The sequence below is a fragment of the Gouania willdenowi genome, chromosome 14 (assembly GCF_900634775.1).
Source record: "Gouania willdenowi chromosome 14, fGouWil2.1, whole genome shotgun sequence".
NCBI lineage: Eukaryota > Metazoa > Chordata > Actinopteri > Blenniiformes > Gobiesocidae > Gouania > Gouania willdenowi.
In genome coordinates, this window is record NC_041057.1 from 19,375,875 (window position 1) to 19,391,135 (window position 15,261).

Here is a 15,261-nt window from a genome sequence, read left to right on the forward strand (position 1 = left end):
GGGGGGGGGGGGGGCTCTATTGGCGCCGTTGGTGTGGGGGGGCGGTTCCGGGCTGGGGGTGCTTCGGTACTCTGGCTTGCCGGTCCGTGGCTGGCGGGATGGCCCTGCTTGGCGGTGGATGGCGTCCTCTCTCGTCGGGGGGGCCGGGGCCGCCTCCCGGTGGAGAGTGTTGTATCGTGGCGCCGGGTGGGCCTGTGCTGGCCCTGGTGCGGGCATGGGCCTCCCCCCTGCTCGGCCGCTCCCCTTGGTGGCGGGGTGGCGTTGCTCCGGGCCGGCGGGCGGCGGGGGTCGCCCCCTGGGGCGCCGGGGGATGTTGTTGGTGCCTGGCTGTGCCCGGGGGTGGGGGGTGTCGCCGTGCTCCGCGGGGCCGGCGCGGTCTGGGGGGTGCCGTGGGGGGGGGTCTCCGGCTGTGCTGTTCCGGGGCCCGCAGTGCCACTTGCCCGTCTGCGCCATCTACCCTCTCGCGTGGCCCGCCACGCGGACGGGCCCGGCTCACACTGGACAGGCCTCCTACATGTTCACTTCACCCCACTCCCAGCTGGTCTGGCTCACTCACTAAATGCACCACACACCAATACCCAACCCTTGGGGGGCTGGATGGTGGGGCTGGGGGTGGAGGGGGCCGCCACCTGTGTTACTATGTAGTGGCGTGGGGGCGGCCTTCCCACCTCTAGTTGCCCTACTAATCCCTCCAATTTTAATCGCATCTCAACATGTCACCCCCCGGAGGGTGTATCATCATTTACACCCTCCGGCCTATTACACCACATACACATAAATCCACAGAGGCTGGAGGGGGAGCACCGCTCCCCTCCATCCCCCTTCTTTTAATTACACCCCATACATTCACCAAACACACACATTCACACAGGGGATCGGGAAGTGCCTCTCCATTGGGGAATGGAGAGGCACCATAACAGGGTGGTGGGTTGGTACACATATTTGGGCCTCTCCGGTGGGGGCCTGGCCCCTCTGTTGGTGGCTGGGCCACTGCATAGAGTGAAAGCACATCAAGATGGTGCGGTCGGGCGTGGCGGTGGGTCTCGGGGGGGCTTTGCCGGGGTCTCTCCTTGCGGGGTCTTTCCGGGCTGTGTCGGCCGGGTGGGGCGCGGGGGTGCCTCTCCCCCTTGGGTGTGGCTTGGTGCTTGCTTTGTCTCCTGGTGGCCTTGGGGGCGGGCCCCGCGGTGTGCGGGCCCGGGTCGGCCTGCCTCGCCGGTTTGGGGGGTGGGTGTGCTGGGGGGGTGCTGGTGTCCTCACCGGGGTTGGGGCTGGGTTGTTTGGCGCCTCGGGATGATGCTGTTTACTGGGGGGGCGGCGTTAGCTGTTCCGATGGTTGAGGTTGCTTTCGGCCGCCTGGTGGGTATGTCCTGCCATCTGCGGACTGGTGGGTGGGTCCGGGGCATCTTTGGCTGGGGGCTGCTGTCCCGCGCTGGATGTGTGCCGATGGGGTGCCTCCGTCCCCGCGGTGGGGGTCACCGGTTGCTCGCGGGCCGGCGGGGGGCGCTGCCCCGTGGCTTGCGCTGTCCGGGGGGCGGCGGGCCCTGGGCTGCTGGCCTTGTGCCGTCTGGGGCTGTGCGGTCCTGCTGGGCTGTGGCCGGGACCTGGGCTGGGGTGGGGGGCGCGTCCCGGGGGGCTTGGCCCGGGGGCTTGCCCTTGGGGGGTCCTGGTCCCTGGGGGTACTCCTGGGGCCCGGGGTGCTTGGCCGGCTGGCTGGGCCGGTCCTGGCGGGGGTCTTCTGGGGCGGGTGGCGCGTGCCGCGCCCTTGCATACCTTCTGGTGCGGCCCCTGCTTGGGAAGTCCCCCGTGAGGCAGAGTGTCGGGGTTGGATTAGGGGGCCACATCCCGGCGGGGCGGTCTGGCTTGGCCTCTGGAGGGGGCCCTGGCTTTAAAGAACTGAAGCTCGTGGCGCGGGCGGCATCAGCATCTGGGGCGCCCGGGGGGGCTAGGTTGGGGTGCCTGGGGACTGGCGGGGGGACTCCCAGCGGCCCCCTGGTGCCTTATGCGGCTTGGGGTGTGGTCGTTCGCCCTGGGCGGGCTGCTCCTGGTGCTGCATCCGTTCCGGGTCCTCCTGGCCTGGGGTCGGGTCCTTGCTGGCTCTGGGCTCACCGGCGGGTGCCCGCCGGCTGCCTGTTCGGCGTGGCTCTGGTCGTCTGCTGGGCGTGGGCTTTGGCTCCTCCGCTGGGGTCTCGGGCGGGGGGCTCTCTGGGCCCTCCCCTCGGGGGGCTGGGCGCGGGGGTGTGGGTGGTGGTGGGGGGGTGGGGGGCTGGGGGGCCTGGGGGTTGGGGGTTGGAGTCGGTGGCGTGGTGCGCTGGGTCCTTGGCTCCTTGGGGGCTTTTCGGGTGTGTATGGGGGGGGCAATGGCAGCCTCTCGGCTTGGGACCTTGGGGGCGTTCGGGGGGCTGCTTGGCCGTGGGGTGGTCGCCGGGGGCCCCTAGACCTCTCGCTCTTTCTGCTGGCCCGACTGCTTCTTCGGGCCCGGGGGCGGCTCATGGGTTTTGCAGTAGCGGCTCTTGGAATCACATTTGTCATGGACGCACTGGCCTCGGGCTGTGGGATAACACTCATACTGGGCTCAACCATAGACACGTTGTTCCCAAATACCTGTTTTATGTAACTTCCACTCACTTCTTCCTCTGCTCACAGCCACCACCATTATTCCTAAGCCGCACACTGGTCACCAGACTGGCTTGATAACACAACAATAAGCACAATATACACAACCACAATTTCACATCACATCACTTGAAACTTATTGATTATTCCCCACCCATTCGTTTTCCTATCTTGTATCCCTCCTCCCTGTTAACTCCCCCCCCCCACCCCCCTCACCCTGGTGTAACACTGCCCTCTCTCTTTTACATCCTCCCTTTAATAAAGTATTTACCCTTCCCTAGGGAGGGCTGGTGATGGTCACAATTATGCAATGAAATAAATTCATTTATTTAATTGCAATAATAAAATATGCATTGCTGTTAAAAGATTGCACTTCTTGTAGTGTTAACCTTCAACAGCATGTGCAAACAAGGTAAAAAAAAAAAAAAAAAAAAAAAAAAAAAAAAAAAAAAAAAAATTAAGAAATGTTGAGGTTTCAACATGAAACACTTTATTTATCCTAATAAATGCAATTGTTTCATTTTCATTAAATTTAATAGAAAATGTGTTTTTAAAGATATATCCTTTATAGAACATACCATGCACTGACCACACATCAGATCTGTAAAAATAAACATGAAAAGATGGTTAATTTAATCCTAAAACTATTTAACTTTACTAAGTACTGACGACATCTCTCATATATATTTATCTTTGCAAGTTTGAATCCTGGAAAGTAAATCAGATTTTAGATGGAGCTCATTGATGACTAGAGCTTCTGAGGGCACCTCACATGGTTCATGCGGGCTACCTGAGGCCCGCGAGCATCATGTTGGTGACCCCCGTCCTTTAACAGTCCGTGATTTACTCGCTAACTTCAGCCATCAGAGGGTCAGCCGCGCATTGAGCTCTTCTTCTCTGCTTCCTTGTCTACTACCAAACCGCAGAGTTGGAACTGTTGCTCCCTGCGGTCATAGATTGTTTTTTGTGTCACAACTACTTTTATCTTCTTTCGGTAAACAAAAGAGGGTTACATTGTCTTCTGTAACTTTTCCTGAGTATTTAGAACAACCAAAAGCAGCACAAATTGGCATTTTGTCCAAAAAAGCTGCTAAATAATTTCAAAAGCAGGCAGAATGCTTCACTCCAGTAGAAAACAATGGGATGTTTACAGGCAAATGGGGGTGTGTGACATCTTCAATCACCTAATTTCAAGATTGCGGAATACAGGCTCTAAAACGGTAAAGTAGTCCCATTTTTAAAAGTTAATAAAACAAATATGGTGCAAAATAAATGTTTTGTTAGGCATACTGTAGATCTTCTAATAAGGACATTTCAGAGATTTTTGGCCACATTTTAAAGACAGTGGAGAATCCCTTTAATATCATGTGACACATTGAGGATTCTTGTTTTTGCCCCTTATTCCCTTTAAATTGTATATCTTCAACCCTTTGAACTCCACTAAGGTTACTCACTTATTAATTTTGAGGCACTGATTTTTATTCACAAATTGGTATATTTGTGTGTACTCAGGCTAAATTGCGGCTTGAGATGGAGATGGAGAGGCAGCGGCAGACACACTCCAAAGAGATCGAGAGTAAGGATGAAGAGGTAGATGAGATCAGGCATTCCTGCAGTAAAAAGGTTAGTCACTCCGTCTTTCCTTTCTTCATACCCTAGATTCCCAAAGTGAGTTATGCAATTTGTCATGGGGGGGTACTTGAAAAATAATTAAAAACAACGTGACGTAAACTAGAAAAGTGCAAATATGGTGAGAGCTTCATTGCTTTGCACTAGTCAAATGTGCTTGATGTCCTTTGCCACAACATACTTGTGTGAAAGTGGATTTTCAGTTTTGATAAAACTTAAAAAAAACAAAATACAGAATAAGACTATACGTGGAGAACAATTTAATACTCAGACTCCCAAATTTAGCCAAACATTGCTGAGGGATTGGTATCCTCTCAACCACACCCTTCTCATTAAAGTTGTAGCTAGTTGTATTTTAGTTGCAGGGTGATGAATATATGTATTTAAGTATTACTAGTATATGTTCAATCGACAAATGTTAGGTAGATTTCTTTTTCCAAAATAAAATAGATTGTTTCTCACTGAAAAGGTAGGCTAAGTAATTAAATACATAAAGTGTATAATTCTGAATAAGATGTTTTATTATGTGCTTAAAGATTATTGTATAATATTCTTCAACAGGATAGGTACATTTTTTTAGACAAATTTCACTGTAGGGCTACATTGTATCTGATTTTACATTATTATGTTTTTTAAGTTCCCGCGACCCTGATAAACGGGAATAAGCGGGTATGAAGATGGATGGATGGATGGATGGATGTTTTTTAAGTGTGCAGGAGTAGGGGGTACATGTCTGAAGGGATACGGTAGTGTGAAAAGTTTGGGAACCACTGCTCTGTAGAACCAATGTCTTTTTTTGCACTATTAATTGTTCAGGGTTAGTCAAGGCAGACTTGTTTACTAAAGGGAGTCCTCGGGTAATTAGTAATGAGCAGATAAGCCCTTTAGTTCATTCTGGAGGGATAAAAGATCATGCCCAAAACTAAAAACCTTTCCTAACCTACAGGCCACAAAATGATCGTATAAGATTCCATTCATTTTTGATGTTTAGGAGAAGCTACAGTACGTCTGACAGTTGGATAAGACAAAAAGCAAAGCCTGGCTTTGTTGATCATAGGTGGTCTGCTTGTGCCCCCTGACTCTGTGTTTTTGTGTCCTTTAGCTGAAACAGATGGAGGTACAGCTAGAGGAGGAGTATGAAGACAAGCAGAAAGTCTTACGTGACAGACGAGAGCTGGAGTCCAAATTGCTGAGTGCTCAAGACCAGGTACATCAATGATGTGTGTAATTTATCGAGAGGACCTCTTCTTCCGATTGGAAAGAAAATGCTTTTATGTCCTGGGTGATGCTGTGGGTTTTTGAAGTGGGATAGAATGTCATGTGTAATACCAGTGGCTGTGAAGGATTGATTTGTCTTTCAGGTGAGCCAGAGGGATGTGGAGACTGAGAAAAGGCTGAGGAAAGACTTGAAAAGAACCAAAGTCCTTCTGGCTGATGCACAGATTATGTTGGACCACCTGAAGAGCAACGCCCCCAGCAAGAGGGAGATTGCCCAGCTTAAAAATCAAGTATGGCAACCAGCTGAGCGTTTTTTTCTCCCCTTCTTTACACATGCTGCATGTGTGGGTCATTTATAAAGACAGCAATATATATATATATATATATATATATATATATATTTATATATTGCATCATACCCAATGTAATCATTTACAAAAAATTGGTTTATCAAAGATTCTTTATTTTTCTGTCTCCTACAGCTGGAGGAGTCAGAGTTCACCTGTGCGACAGCAGTGAAAGCTCGCAAGAGCATGGAGGTTGAAATCGAGGATTTGCATATTCAAATGGAGGACGTGGTGCAGGCTAAGTTGTCGGTGAGTTGTGACATCTGTTAGCACTGTGTCCGCGGGGGCCTGTCCCGTGACGTAATGCACAACTGCACAAAGTGAAACGATTTACATAGATTAGCTCCCTGTAACCCTTGGGGTGTATAGAGCTCCAATTAATGAGACCACCACCCATTGGAAGGTTTCTGGCACAGATGCTTTAAATCAGAGGTCTCAAACTTATTTTAGTTTAGGGGCCAAATACAAAGTAGTTTGATCTTAAGTGGACCGCAGATTTTAGGAGCAATTTCAACATAAATTTCCCTGTTTGCACTTTACACAACATATGAATGGAACATGAAGCTTGTAAGACGTCGACATAATTCAGGCAGTAAAGGACAGATTTCTCTTTTAAATTTCATTGATTTTCATTCACCAATTTTTATTTTGTTTTGGGGAAATTGTGAAATAGATTCAGGAAAATTTAGTTCTTTGAACATGTGATTAAAGCATGGAAAAATTGCGATCCTCCAAATATTGTTTCTCATTGAATTTGTGTAGTTTCTGAATTATTTGGTCATTTAGACAATAATTTATGTTTATTTTGTCTTTTTAACTTTCTTCTGTTGGCCAAATTGGATGGTCTAAAGCCGTGGTTCTCAAACTTTTTTGGCTCACATACCCATTTTTGCTGTTGTCGCAGTTTGTTTGGATTTAAAAAGGTGGTTAATATTAAAAATGTTTTTTTTTACTGCTAAAAGTTATTTAAGTTAATATTTTATGGTTATTTAAAACTATTCCCGTGATCCCAAACTTCCTTTAAATCGCTGGTAACGGACTACACTTCCTCCGGGGCGGCGGCTGTGCTAACGGCCAATAGCCGACCTTTTCACAAAGTATCTGCTTCTTCATACACAGAAACATAACTTTTTTTGTGAGCGGATGGGTCCACAACATGCCTCCACTATGATTATTGTTTGTTCTGTGCAAGGGTGAGTTTTTTCTTATATTATTCTGTGTAAAGTATTTATGATAAAAATATACTAAATGAGTAAAATAAAATGAAAAACTATACAATATTTATACAAAAAGTACACAAAACGACAACAGAAATGCACAAAAATATACAAAAAGGCTCCAAAAACACACAAAATGACTCCAAAAAACATACATTACAGAAAAATACACCAAACAGCAACAAAAATATGAAAATGACTCAAAATACACAAAACTAAATATTTATACAAAAAATACACAATATAACAACAGAAATGCACAAAACTACACTAAAAGATACAAAAATACACAAAATGACTCCAGAATCACACTACAATGGCAAAAAAACAATAATTATACAAAAAATGCACAAAAACACAACAGAAATACAGATTTAAAAAAACAATGACTCCAAAAAACATGCATTACAGAAAAATAAAAAAAAGTATAAAAATGAGTTAAAAAAAAAATCAAACACATTTACCATGTGCATGTCCCATAGAATAAATCCACAAAGTTACCCCTTTATAACACTACAGAGTACAAAGTGCAGAGTATGTACACCTAAATATCATTTGACCTTTAAACACATAATCATTTGGCCACTTAAGCTCCCACTACATGAATACATACTTCTGATGGGCACTGTACTAGTTTTGTAAACAAGTGGAATTAAACAGTTTTTACCACAGTGGTTCCCAACCTTTTTTGGAACGTGAATTTGATATCAAACATTTTTTTCCTAGAACTAGTTTTTGATCATGTTTGTTTTACTGCGTTACAAATACAGATCAGCTCAGATATATTTGTAGTGTATTTTATTTTTTATAGATTTTTATTTGAGAAAGTGAAAGTACAGAATACTGTTAAGATTGTTTAGTTTTAAATTTAACGAGTATATTTTTAATCAGGTATTTTTGATCAATTACTCAACATTTCAGGTGATCCATTTAAATTCCAGAAAAGGTTGAAAAACACTGATTTAGTGTCACCAGAATAGATTTTTTTCCCATACTTTTTATTATTTCTGGTAATTTCCTGCCTGCAATGTGAGACAAAGGCCCTTGAGTTTGTCACATGTGCTTTAAATGAACAATATTGGCTGCTGCTAAAATGAGATTTAGACCAATATTTAGAATATAATTAGAGTATATATGATGCTATATAATCTTTATTTTGCATGTCAAATAAAGAATTATTTGAGTCTCTATAGCGTTCTTCAGAGAGGAAACATTAACAAAAGCAGTATTTAATTTGATATGTTAAAACTGAACTCCTCGACAATCAGCAGGGTTTTGACATTATTTGCATACATCATTAAGCCATGGTAGGATATTACATTTATGAATGCCCATTGGCATATGTTTTCAACATTTTGCTCTAATGGAAAAATAAGCTTTGTCAAATAACCCATCCCCCCAATCTGCTCATTAAGGCTCGTCTCATGAGAGCGCTGCCAACATTTTAGACTGAGGATGTTTGTGTCTCTGGGGATGACACACCGAGTGTGGCGTGCCTGTGCTTTGCTTGGTAATTGCTGCGTTTATGGAAAGGGAAGGCCTTGTAAAAAAAAAAAAAAAAAGTCTGAGATTAGAGAATGCATTTTGTGTCTCCCCCTCGGAAACATGGAGGATGGACTCTAAGTAGGACATCACCAGTATGCTGCACTGGGTACATTTTCTCTGCATAAATGAATCAATTGATTATCTCCAATTGGTCTCATCCTCTAGCCAGAAATCTGTCCAGACTGTGTTTCATTGCTATTAGAAGGATTTCCAGGACTACCCAGGCTTGGCCGGCTAATGATCATTTATCATATTCACTAGCTCATGAATAAATTCTGTCATTTTATACCAAATTGTGGCTTTTTCTTTCACTTCTTGTATCTCAGCTTGAGGAGCAGCTCAGTCGTCTGCAAAGAGAGAAGAACGACCTTCAGTCTCGTATGGAGGAGGATCAGGAGGACATGAATGAACTGATGAAAAAACACAAGGCTGCAGTTGCACAGGTAGCTTCAGTCTGTCAGTTTGAGTGCTGCATTAGCTCCAACCTTCTCTGTTAGGTGGGGAATTCAAAACAGCTTCTGACAGAACTAATGCACCATAGCGCTGTGAGCACAGGCAGCAGCTTGGTGATCCCACAGGCAACTACGGTACCGCATGTGTTTTTGGTGAACGCTGCCTGAAATTGGTTAGATTGTTCTCTCAATATGACAAATAACGTGCTGAATAAAACATCCATGCATAATATTATTTAGTTTACTAAAATCTCACATAAAATTACTTCTGCTGATAACATTTAATTTGTATTAGTATGTATTCCAATTTTATGCAAAAACTCTTTCTGATTAGCCATCATGTTCAGTTGGTACATGCTAACAGTGTTAGTTTAAATTCAATTATCACTGTTTTAATGAACAACAGCATTAAAGGAGCATAGAGCAGGGTTTGAGAAAAAAATAAACATTAATTAAGTTTGTTTTTTTTGTTTTTTTTTTATCGCTAATGGGTGATGAAGCGCTGTAAACCAAACAGAATGAGTCCACACATATTCCTACCTATTGCCTTGAAAAGATTATGATACATTTTCTACTGCTTTTTGGAGTCTGATTTTTTTCACCCAGTTCTGCCTACGTGGAGTCAAATGACGCTAATGGTGACATCAAATGACACTGGTGTACGTTCACGACGGAGAACCGTCCCAATAACCCGGAAATAAAAAAGAATAAGAAAAAGACGGCGTAGAGACAAGCACAGTGGACTAAATTACTGTTTGGTTAACAGTTAATGAACGGCGAGTAAATAAATAACTGTGACACAGTTAAAGTGGGGATCAGGCCACATTTTCTCATCCGAGTGCGACCCAACAGTGAAAACCACATTTTTTTTCTCAAAGAATCATGTACGTTTGTTTTATTGGTAAGCACTGATTTTATTAACAAACAACAGTTAATGTCAACATCAGATCAGCGCACAGGTAAAAAACCAATGTGAAACACAAACAGGGGCGCAGTGCACACAAGAGACCCATCAAATCTATTTACATATATCCATGTATCAAAGATAAAGATAATCCATGTTATTGTGCAGTGAAAGGAATGTTTCAACAGTGTATTCCTTTAAAATGGCCCTCTGCTCCATTCTACATCCACCGTGGATCAGCTGTGGCTGCTGCAGCAGGAAAGGAAGAATACTGCAGCGCAAAGGACACTATGTGACCAAACCCGACCACCAGTTCTAAATATCTGCTGAACCCGACCCGTCCGGTGCCATCGGGTCTCGTCAGGGTTAGGCCAGGTGTTCATTGTATATCCACAGTATCAGCTGTGCTCCGGTGATCAACAGTTTATGCGCACCCCCGCGGTGGTTGGCTGCTGCTGCAGTTACACTTAACCACCGTGGTGTCACTATGGAGTCGATTTCTAAATCTTGCCCTATGCTCCTTTAAATTAAACATTTTAGATGGTGCCGTTTTAATGGGAAAACGGTTTTTATTTCTGGGGAAATCTTAAAGTTGCTTAAAGAGTAACTAAATCCCTGCTTTCTGCTGACCTGCCACTCGGAAGAAATTTTTAAAAAATGCACCTATATGTCATCCAAAAGTTGTCATATATCATCTGATAGGATCTATTCACAAACAAATGCACAAGGTAGAAATGGCTGCTTGAATTTTTTTGTTGACTCCTTCTATTGAAAAAATGTGCGTGTTGCACTGTAACATCAACGCAAAGACAGTGCAAAGCAGAAAAAAACCTTTAAGGTAATTTTTTACTTCAGTCATATCAGTGTTAATTTATTTATTTTTATGTGACAATAACAAGACTATGATTCATTAAAAAAATTACATGTGAACGAAAATGGTATCAAAATATATTATGATGTTATTTTTGCCGACTCATAAAAATATCAATATAATAACGATAATTTCATCACAGGCGAAATCCAATCAGAACTGATGTGATCATGTGGTCTTACGCATTGATCACATTAAATCTGTCTGTGTGCTGTTAGGGTTAGATTAATCTGTAATAACTGACTAAAATCTTAATGTAATTTTATTTATGTTGTTTAAGAGAAGTAACCACATAACTAAACTTTAGTAAAGCTTTGTATTTTGCCAATACTAGACTTCTACAGATTTTATTTTATTTTTTTTTGCAAAGTTTGTCAGGAGCTGTAATATTCAACATCATAACTGGAGCTGCTGTACTGTTTTTAAATAAATAATTGTATCTTTAGATGATAATGGTGTTACCGTTTTTATTAAAAGTGGAGATTTTCACAAATACTCGCACACCATAATCCTCTCATGACTTTTCTCTTCTTTGTGTGTGTATGTGCATTAGTCTGCCAGAGACTTGAGTCAGATCAGTGACCTGCAGGCTCAGCTGGAAGAAGCTACAAAGGAGAAGCAGGAGATTCAAGAAAAGGTAAAGGACGTATTGTAAAGTGCTGCCTGTGCCTGGTAGGAACCCGTCCGCCTTACACGGGTACTTTGATTATTGAGACCAACACATTACACATTGGTGCCAGCGGTTTCTTCTCCTCAATATTACGACGTGATTCACAAATACATATTTGTCGGTTTTAGAGGAAAAAAGAGTGAAGGGACCAGATGAAATTCAGCACTACAACCAATAGTGATGTATTTTCAAACACATAAACTTCCAATTGTCTATTGATCTGTCTGATTCTATTTCTGTAATGTATTAAAATGCTTTATTTGATTTTAAATTTTAAAGTATTTTTAGAAATAAAAAGGTGACTGTAGGTCTATTTATTTTAAGGGATGAATCAGCACTGAACATTGTTAATGCACTGAGCATAAGGTCAGAACTGCATAACTATAAGCACCATAAGCACGCTATTTTTCTTTATGATTTATGGGATTATTCCAATCAGCAGAAAGCCCTGAAGGTGTTATTTTTGTTCACACATACCAAGTCTCTCCCTATGCATTTTAAATGTCAAACTCAAGCAATAAAAAAGAAAAAAATGTTCCTGTTCCTTTCAGTTGACTTCAGATTCCTGACAGAATCATAAAATGTAGGTTTATTATAGATATATTTTTGATTCCATATTTTGATGTTTCATCTTATGATAAACAAATTCTTCAGCATAAGTGTTTTAGCTGCAAAAAAAAACATTACTGTAACTGAAGCTGTCCAGTAGTCTTCAGTAAATGTTGTCCACAAGAAAGATAATTCTGAATAATAGGTTCAATAAATGTCATACCCAGCAAGTTTTTATTGTAATCGATCCTCTCAATTTTTATAGACTTTATAATGTAACAAAGTTACATTATAACCACCAGCCTATTATTGAGCCCTGAACCATCAATGTTGGGAGGTTCTGATGGAAAACAAAACATCCTTTAAGGGTTTTGAACCCCTGGATATGCAAAATCAGGTCAACATTTTATACAAGTTGTTCTCCTCTAATTATTCACAAACCATGCTTACTTAGAAGCAGTTCACCATATACGGCACTATTTATTTGAATGGTTTTCCAGCACCACATTGGTTATGGTAACATTTTCATTCCTGATTTACCAACAACTGAGCTACTGAATGGTTAGTGTTGAGCTGTGCTAATATTTCTTGGGTTACGGTTAAGTTTTTACCATCTTGCTTTTTAAATACTTGGTGAATTTTGCATTAATTGCTCTTGATTTTTGCTTTCCTCAGGCATACTGTGTTGTTAGGCTTAGATTTAATGGGAAGTTGTTGTGAATTTTACAATTTAATTCACCTTTCATGGACAGACAATAAAGAAGCTACAATAAAATTTATGGTACTTCACCGATACAGTCATCCAAAAATGATTAATTTCAACACCCGTAACACCACTTGACTTATGGTGGTTTGTAAAGGGATTGGGACATAAAACTAACCCCTGAACCAAGAAAAGGCACCGATTTGTTACTCAATGGGTTTTAAACAACCTTGTCAGCTGCTAATGGCCATCATGCTAATGTTAAATCAGATTCAACTTTAAAGCTCCTTGAAACAATATTTTTTTAAATAAAGTTATAGTGTAGACTTCATAGATCAATAAATGAAAGGCAATTTATTCACAAACAAATGTAGAAAGTTGAAATCGCCACTAGAGAAGAACAGTGATTGGCTTGACACCATTATGTTCAAGTTTATTGGTATTCCTGGTTGATATCACCTCTCTTCGTGAGACATTCAGTTTCGCCCAGGTCTTTCTGTATAAGCCCCCTAAAAAGCCTCTGCCATTGTTTTGCTGAAGTTTCAGTCCATGAAAACACCAGAAATGTGTTGGGAAGTCACTTTGGCAGAGATTTTGTGGACAAACAATAAATTATGATAACAATGAAGTAAAACACTTTCATACATCTGTCTGTGGGACTCCACATCCCACAATGCAATGCTTGTCACATCTCCGACATGTCAACAAATCAAGTGTTTACAGCTGGAATCATTAAAACAGACTTTTGAGCGGCAATTTCAACCTTCTACATTTGTTTGCGAGTAAATGATCTTGGATTTATTGATCTATGTGGCATACACTATGTTTTAATCTGTTAAAAAAAGATCGTCCAGGTGAGTTTGAAGGCCAGGAGGATGTGATTATAAAAGTCTGTTGTCTTTGTGAAACCAAGTTCTTCACTTCTGGAACAGTAGCAATCACAGCAGCTCCATTAATTCTGCTCCTGAAAAGCGTCTTTGTCTTTGAACTTCTTACATCATGCTCAAGTGGTATGCAGCTTGATAACGAGTGTGCAATATGTGGTTGTAACCCTGCTATCCACTCTAGCACTTTGCTTAGTGCTCTCTGCTTTGTACAGATGCACACAATACAACTCAGACGCAACTCGTCTTAGATCCAAAGTCCCTCATTAGGTGCTGTGCTACCTTTTGGGCTGGTTTTAGTTGTGCTGTTTCCTTTCTTCCTTTTTTGATCAGTCATGGGAAAACCAATCAGATGGAACAAACATGCTTTACATGCAGAAGAAGCCTTCCTTAAAGCTGTGAAATTACTGTGACTTGCTGCCTTCCAGCCTGAACCACAAGCTCTTTCTATGACCATTTGGAGTAGCTTACCTAAAGCTCATTAGTCAGACCATAAGCATCATATGTATATATATATATATATATTACTACATCTAAATTAACCAGGATGGAATAAACTCAAACAAAAATAGGTGAGACGTGGCCAATAATCCAATATGCTAATTCATACACAGTCAAAACAACATCTGTTCTTTGCAATTCACCTTAGAGAACAAGCCAAGGGTTCAAGATAAATGTATGCACTACTCCTGATTATGTTCGTGTGTTTATTATTGAAATGTGTGTTTTCATCTCCTCCAGCTGCATTCGCTTCAGACTCAGCTAGAGTTCCAAGAACAGTCCATGGTGGAGAAATCTCTGGTGAGTCGTCAGGAGGCCAAGATTCGTGAGCTGGAGACCAAGCTGGAGTACGAACGGACGCAAATCAAACGCTTGGAGGTGAGATGCTACTGGTTGTCAAACTGGGAACTTGACATTTAATTATGCACCCATCAAAAGACAGATGACATAAATCAAGGGTGTATTGTTGTTTGCATGCATTCAATTCTTCAAGGTTGTGGTTAAAAAGATATCAATAGATACTGTAGGAATCTTTAATAAATACATTGATGTAGATTTAAATGGTGTAAGTCAGTTAAAATCACCTTCCAAATGCAGTGTTTAATAACTTTTTGTTACACATGTGAGCTAATATCCAAATATTAATGCAGAGAATAAAAGGTTGTGTAGATTGTGTTGTCACGCCTGTATTCACCTAAATCTTATGTGTCAAACCAAAGGCCCGGGGGCCAAATCCAGTCCTTTGGAGCATCTAATTTGGCCTGCACGAGAAAGTAAAGGTTGACAGAGAAAACTTGAATTATTGTGTAAATTAAACTCAACAATATTTGCAGGAGCTCACAGTTTTCCCAGTGTCATATCACACATTTTTAATGATAAAACAGTTAAAAAAAAAAATTCTAAATTCTTAAAAAACCCTTACATTTTTTATCTAATTATTACATCATATATTCATAATTAAATAGAAATTGATCATAAAATCTACGAAGTTCAAATTGAAGATCTTGTATCTATCACTATTGCTTGGATATGGTCGGTTTCATACATATTTTGTATTTTATGTATACGTAGAAGTACAAACTAGGCACAATAATGTTGAAATTAATAAAATCTGTGGCCCACTTGAGATCAAACTGCTCTGTTTTTGGCCCCCGAACT

At 42.0% G+C, this 15,261-nt stretch overlaps 1 protein-coding gene across 8 annotated transcripts in view; it reads left to right on the plus strand.

Annotated features, from left to right (window-relative positions):
- The window catches only part of LOC114475258 (unconventional myosin-XVIIIa-like), a 93,879-nt gene that overhangs the window by 62,176 nt on the left and 16,442 nt on the right, over window positions 1-15,261 (plus strand). For all 8 annotated transcript variants that reach the window (XM_028465943.1, XM_028465945.1, XM_028465944.1 and 5 more), the window contains 7 exons: window positions 4,126-4,236; window positions 5,345-5,449; window positions 5,604-5,750; window positions 5,943-6,056; window positions 8,896-9,012; window positions 11,350-11,433; window positions 14,344-14,481. In XM_028465943.1, coding sequence (XP_028321744.1) covers window positions 4,126-4,236; window positions 5,345-5,449; window positions 5,604-5,750; window positions 5,943-6,056; window positions 8,896-9,012; window positions 11,350-11,433; window positions 14,344-14,481 — 816 coding nt within the window. The remainder of the gene's footprint in view (window positions 1-4,125; window positions 4,237-5,344; window positions 5,450-5,603; window positions 5,751-5,942; window positions 6,057-8,895; window positions 9,013-11,349; window positions 11,434-14,343; window positions 14,482-15,261) is intronic.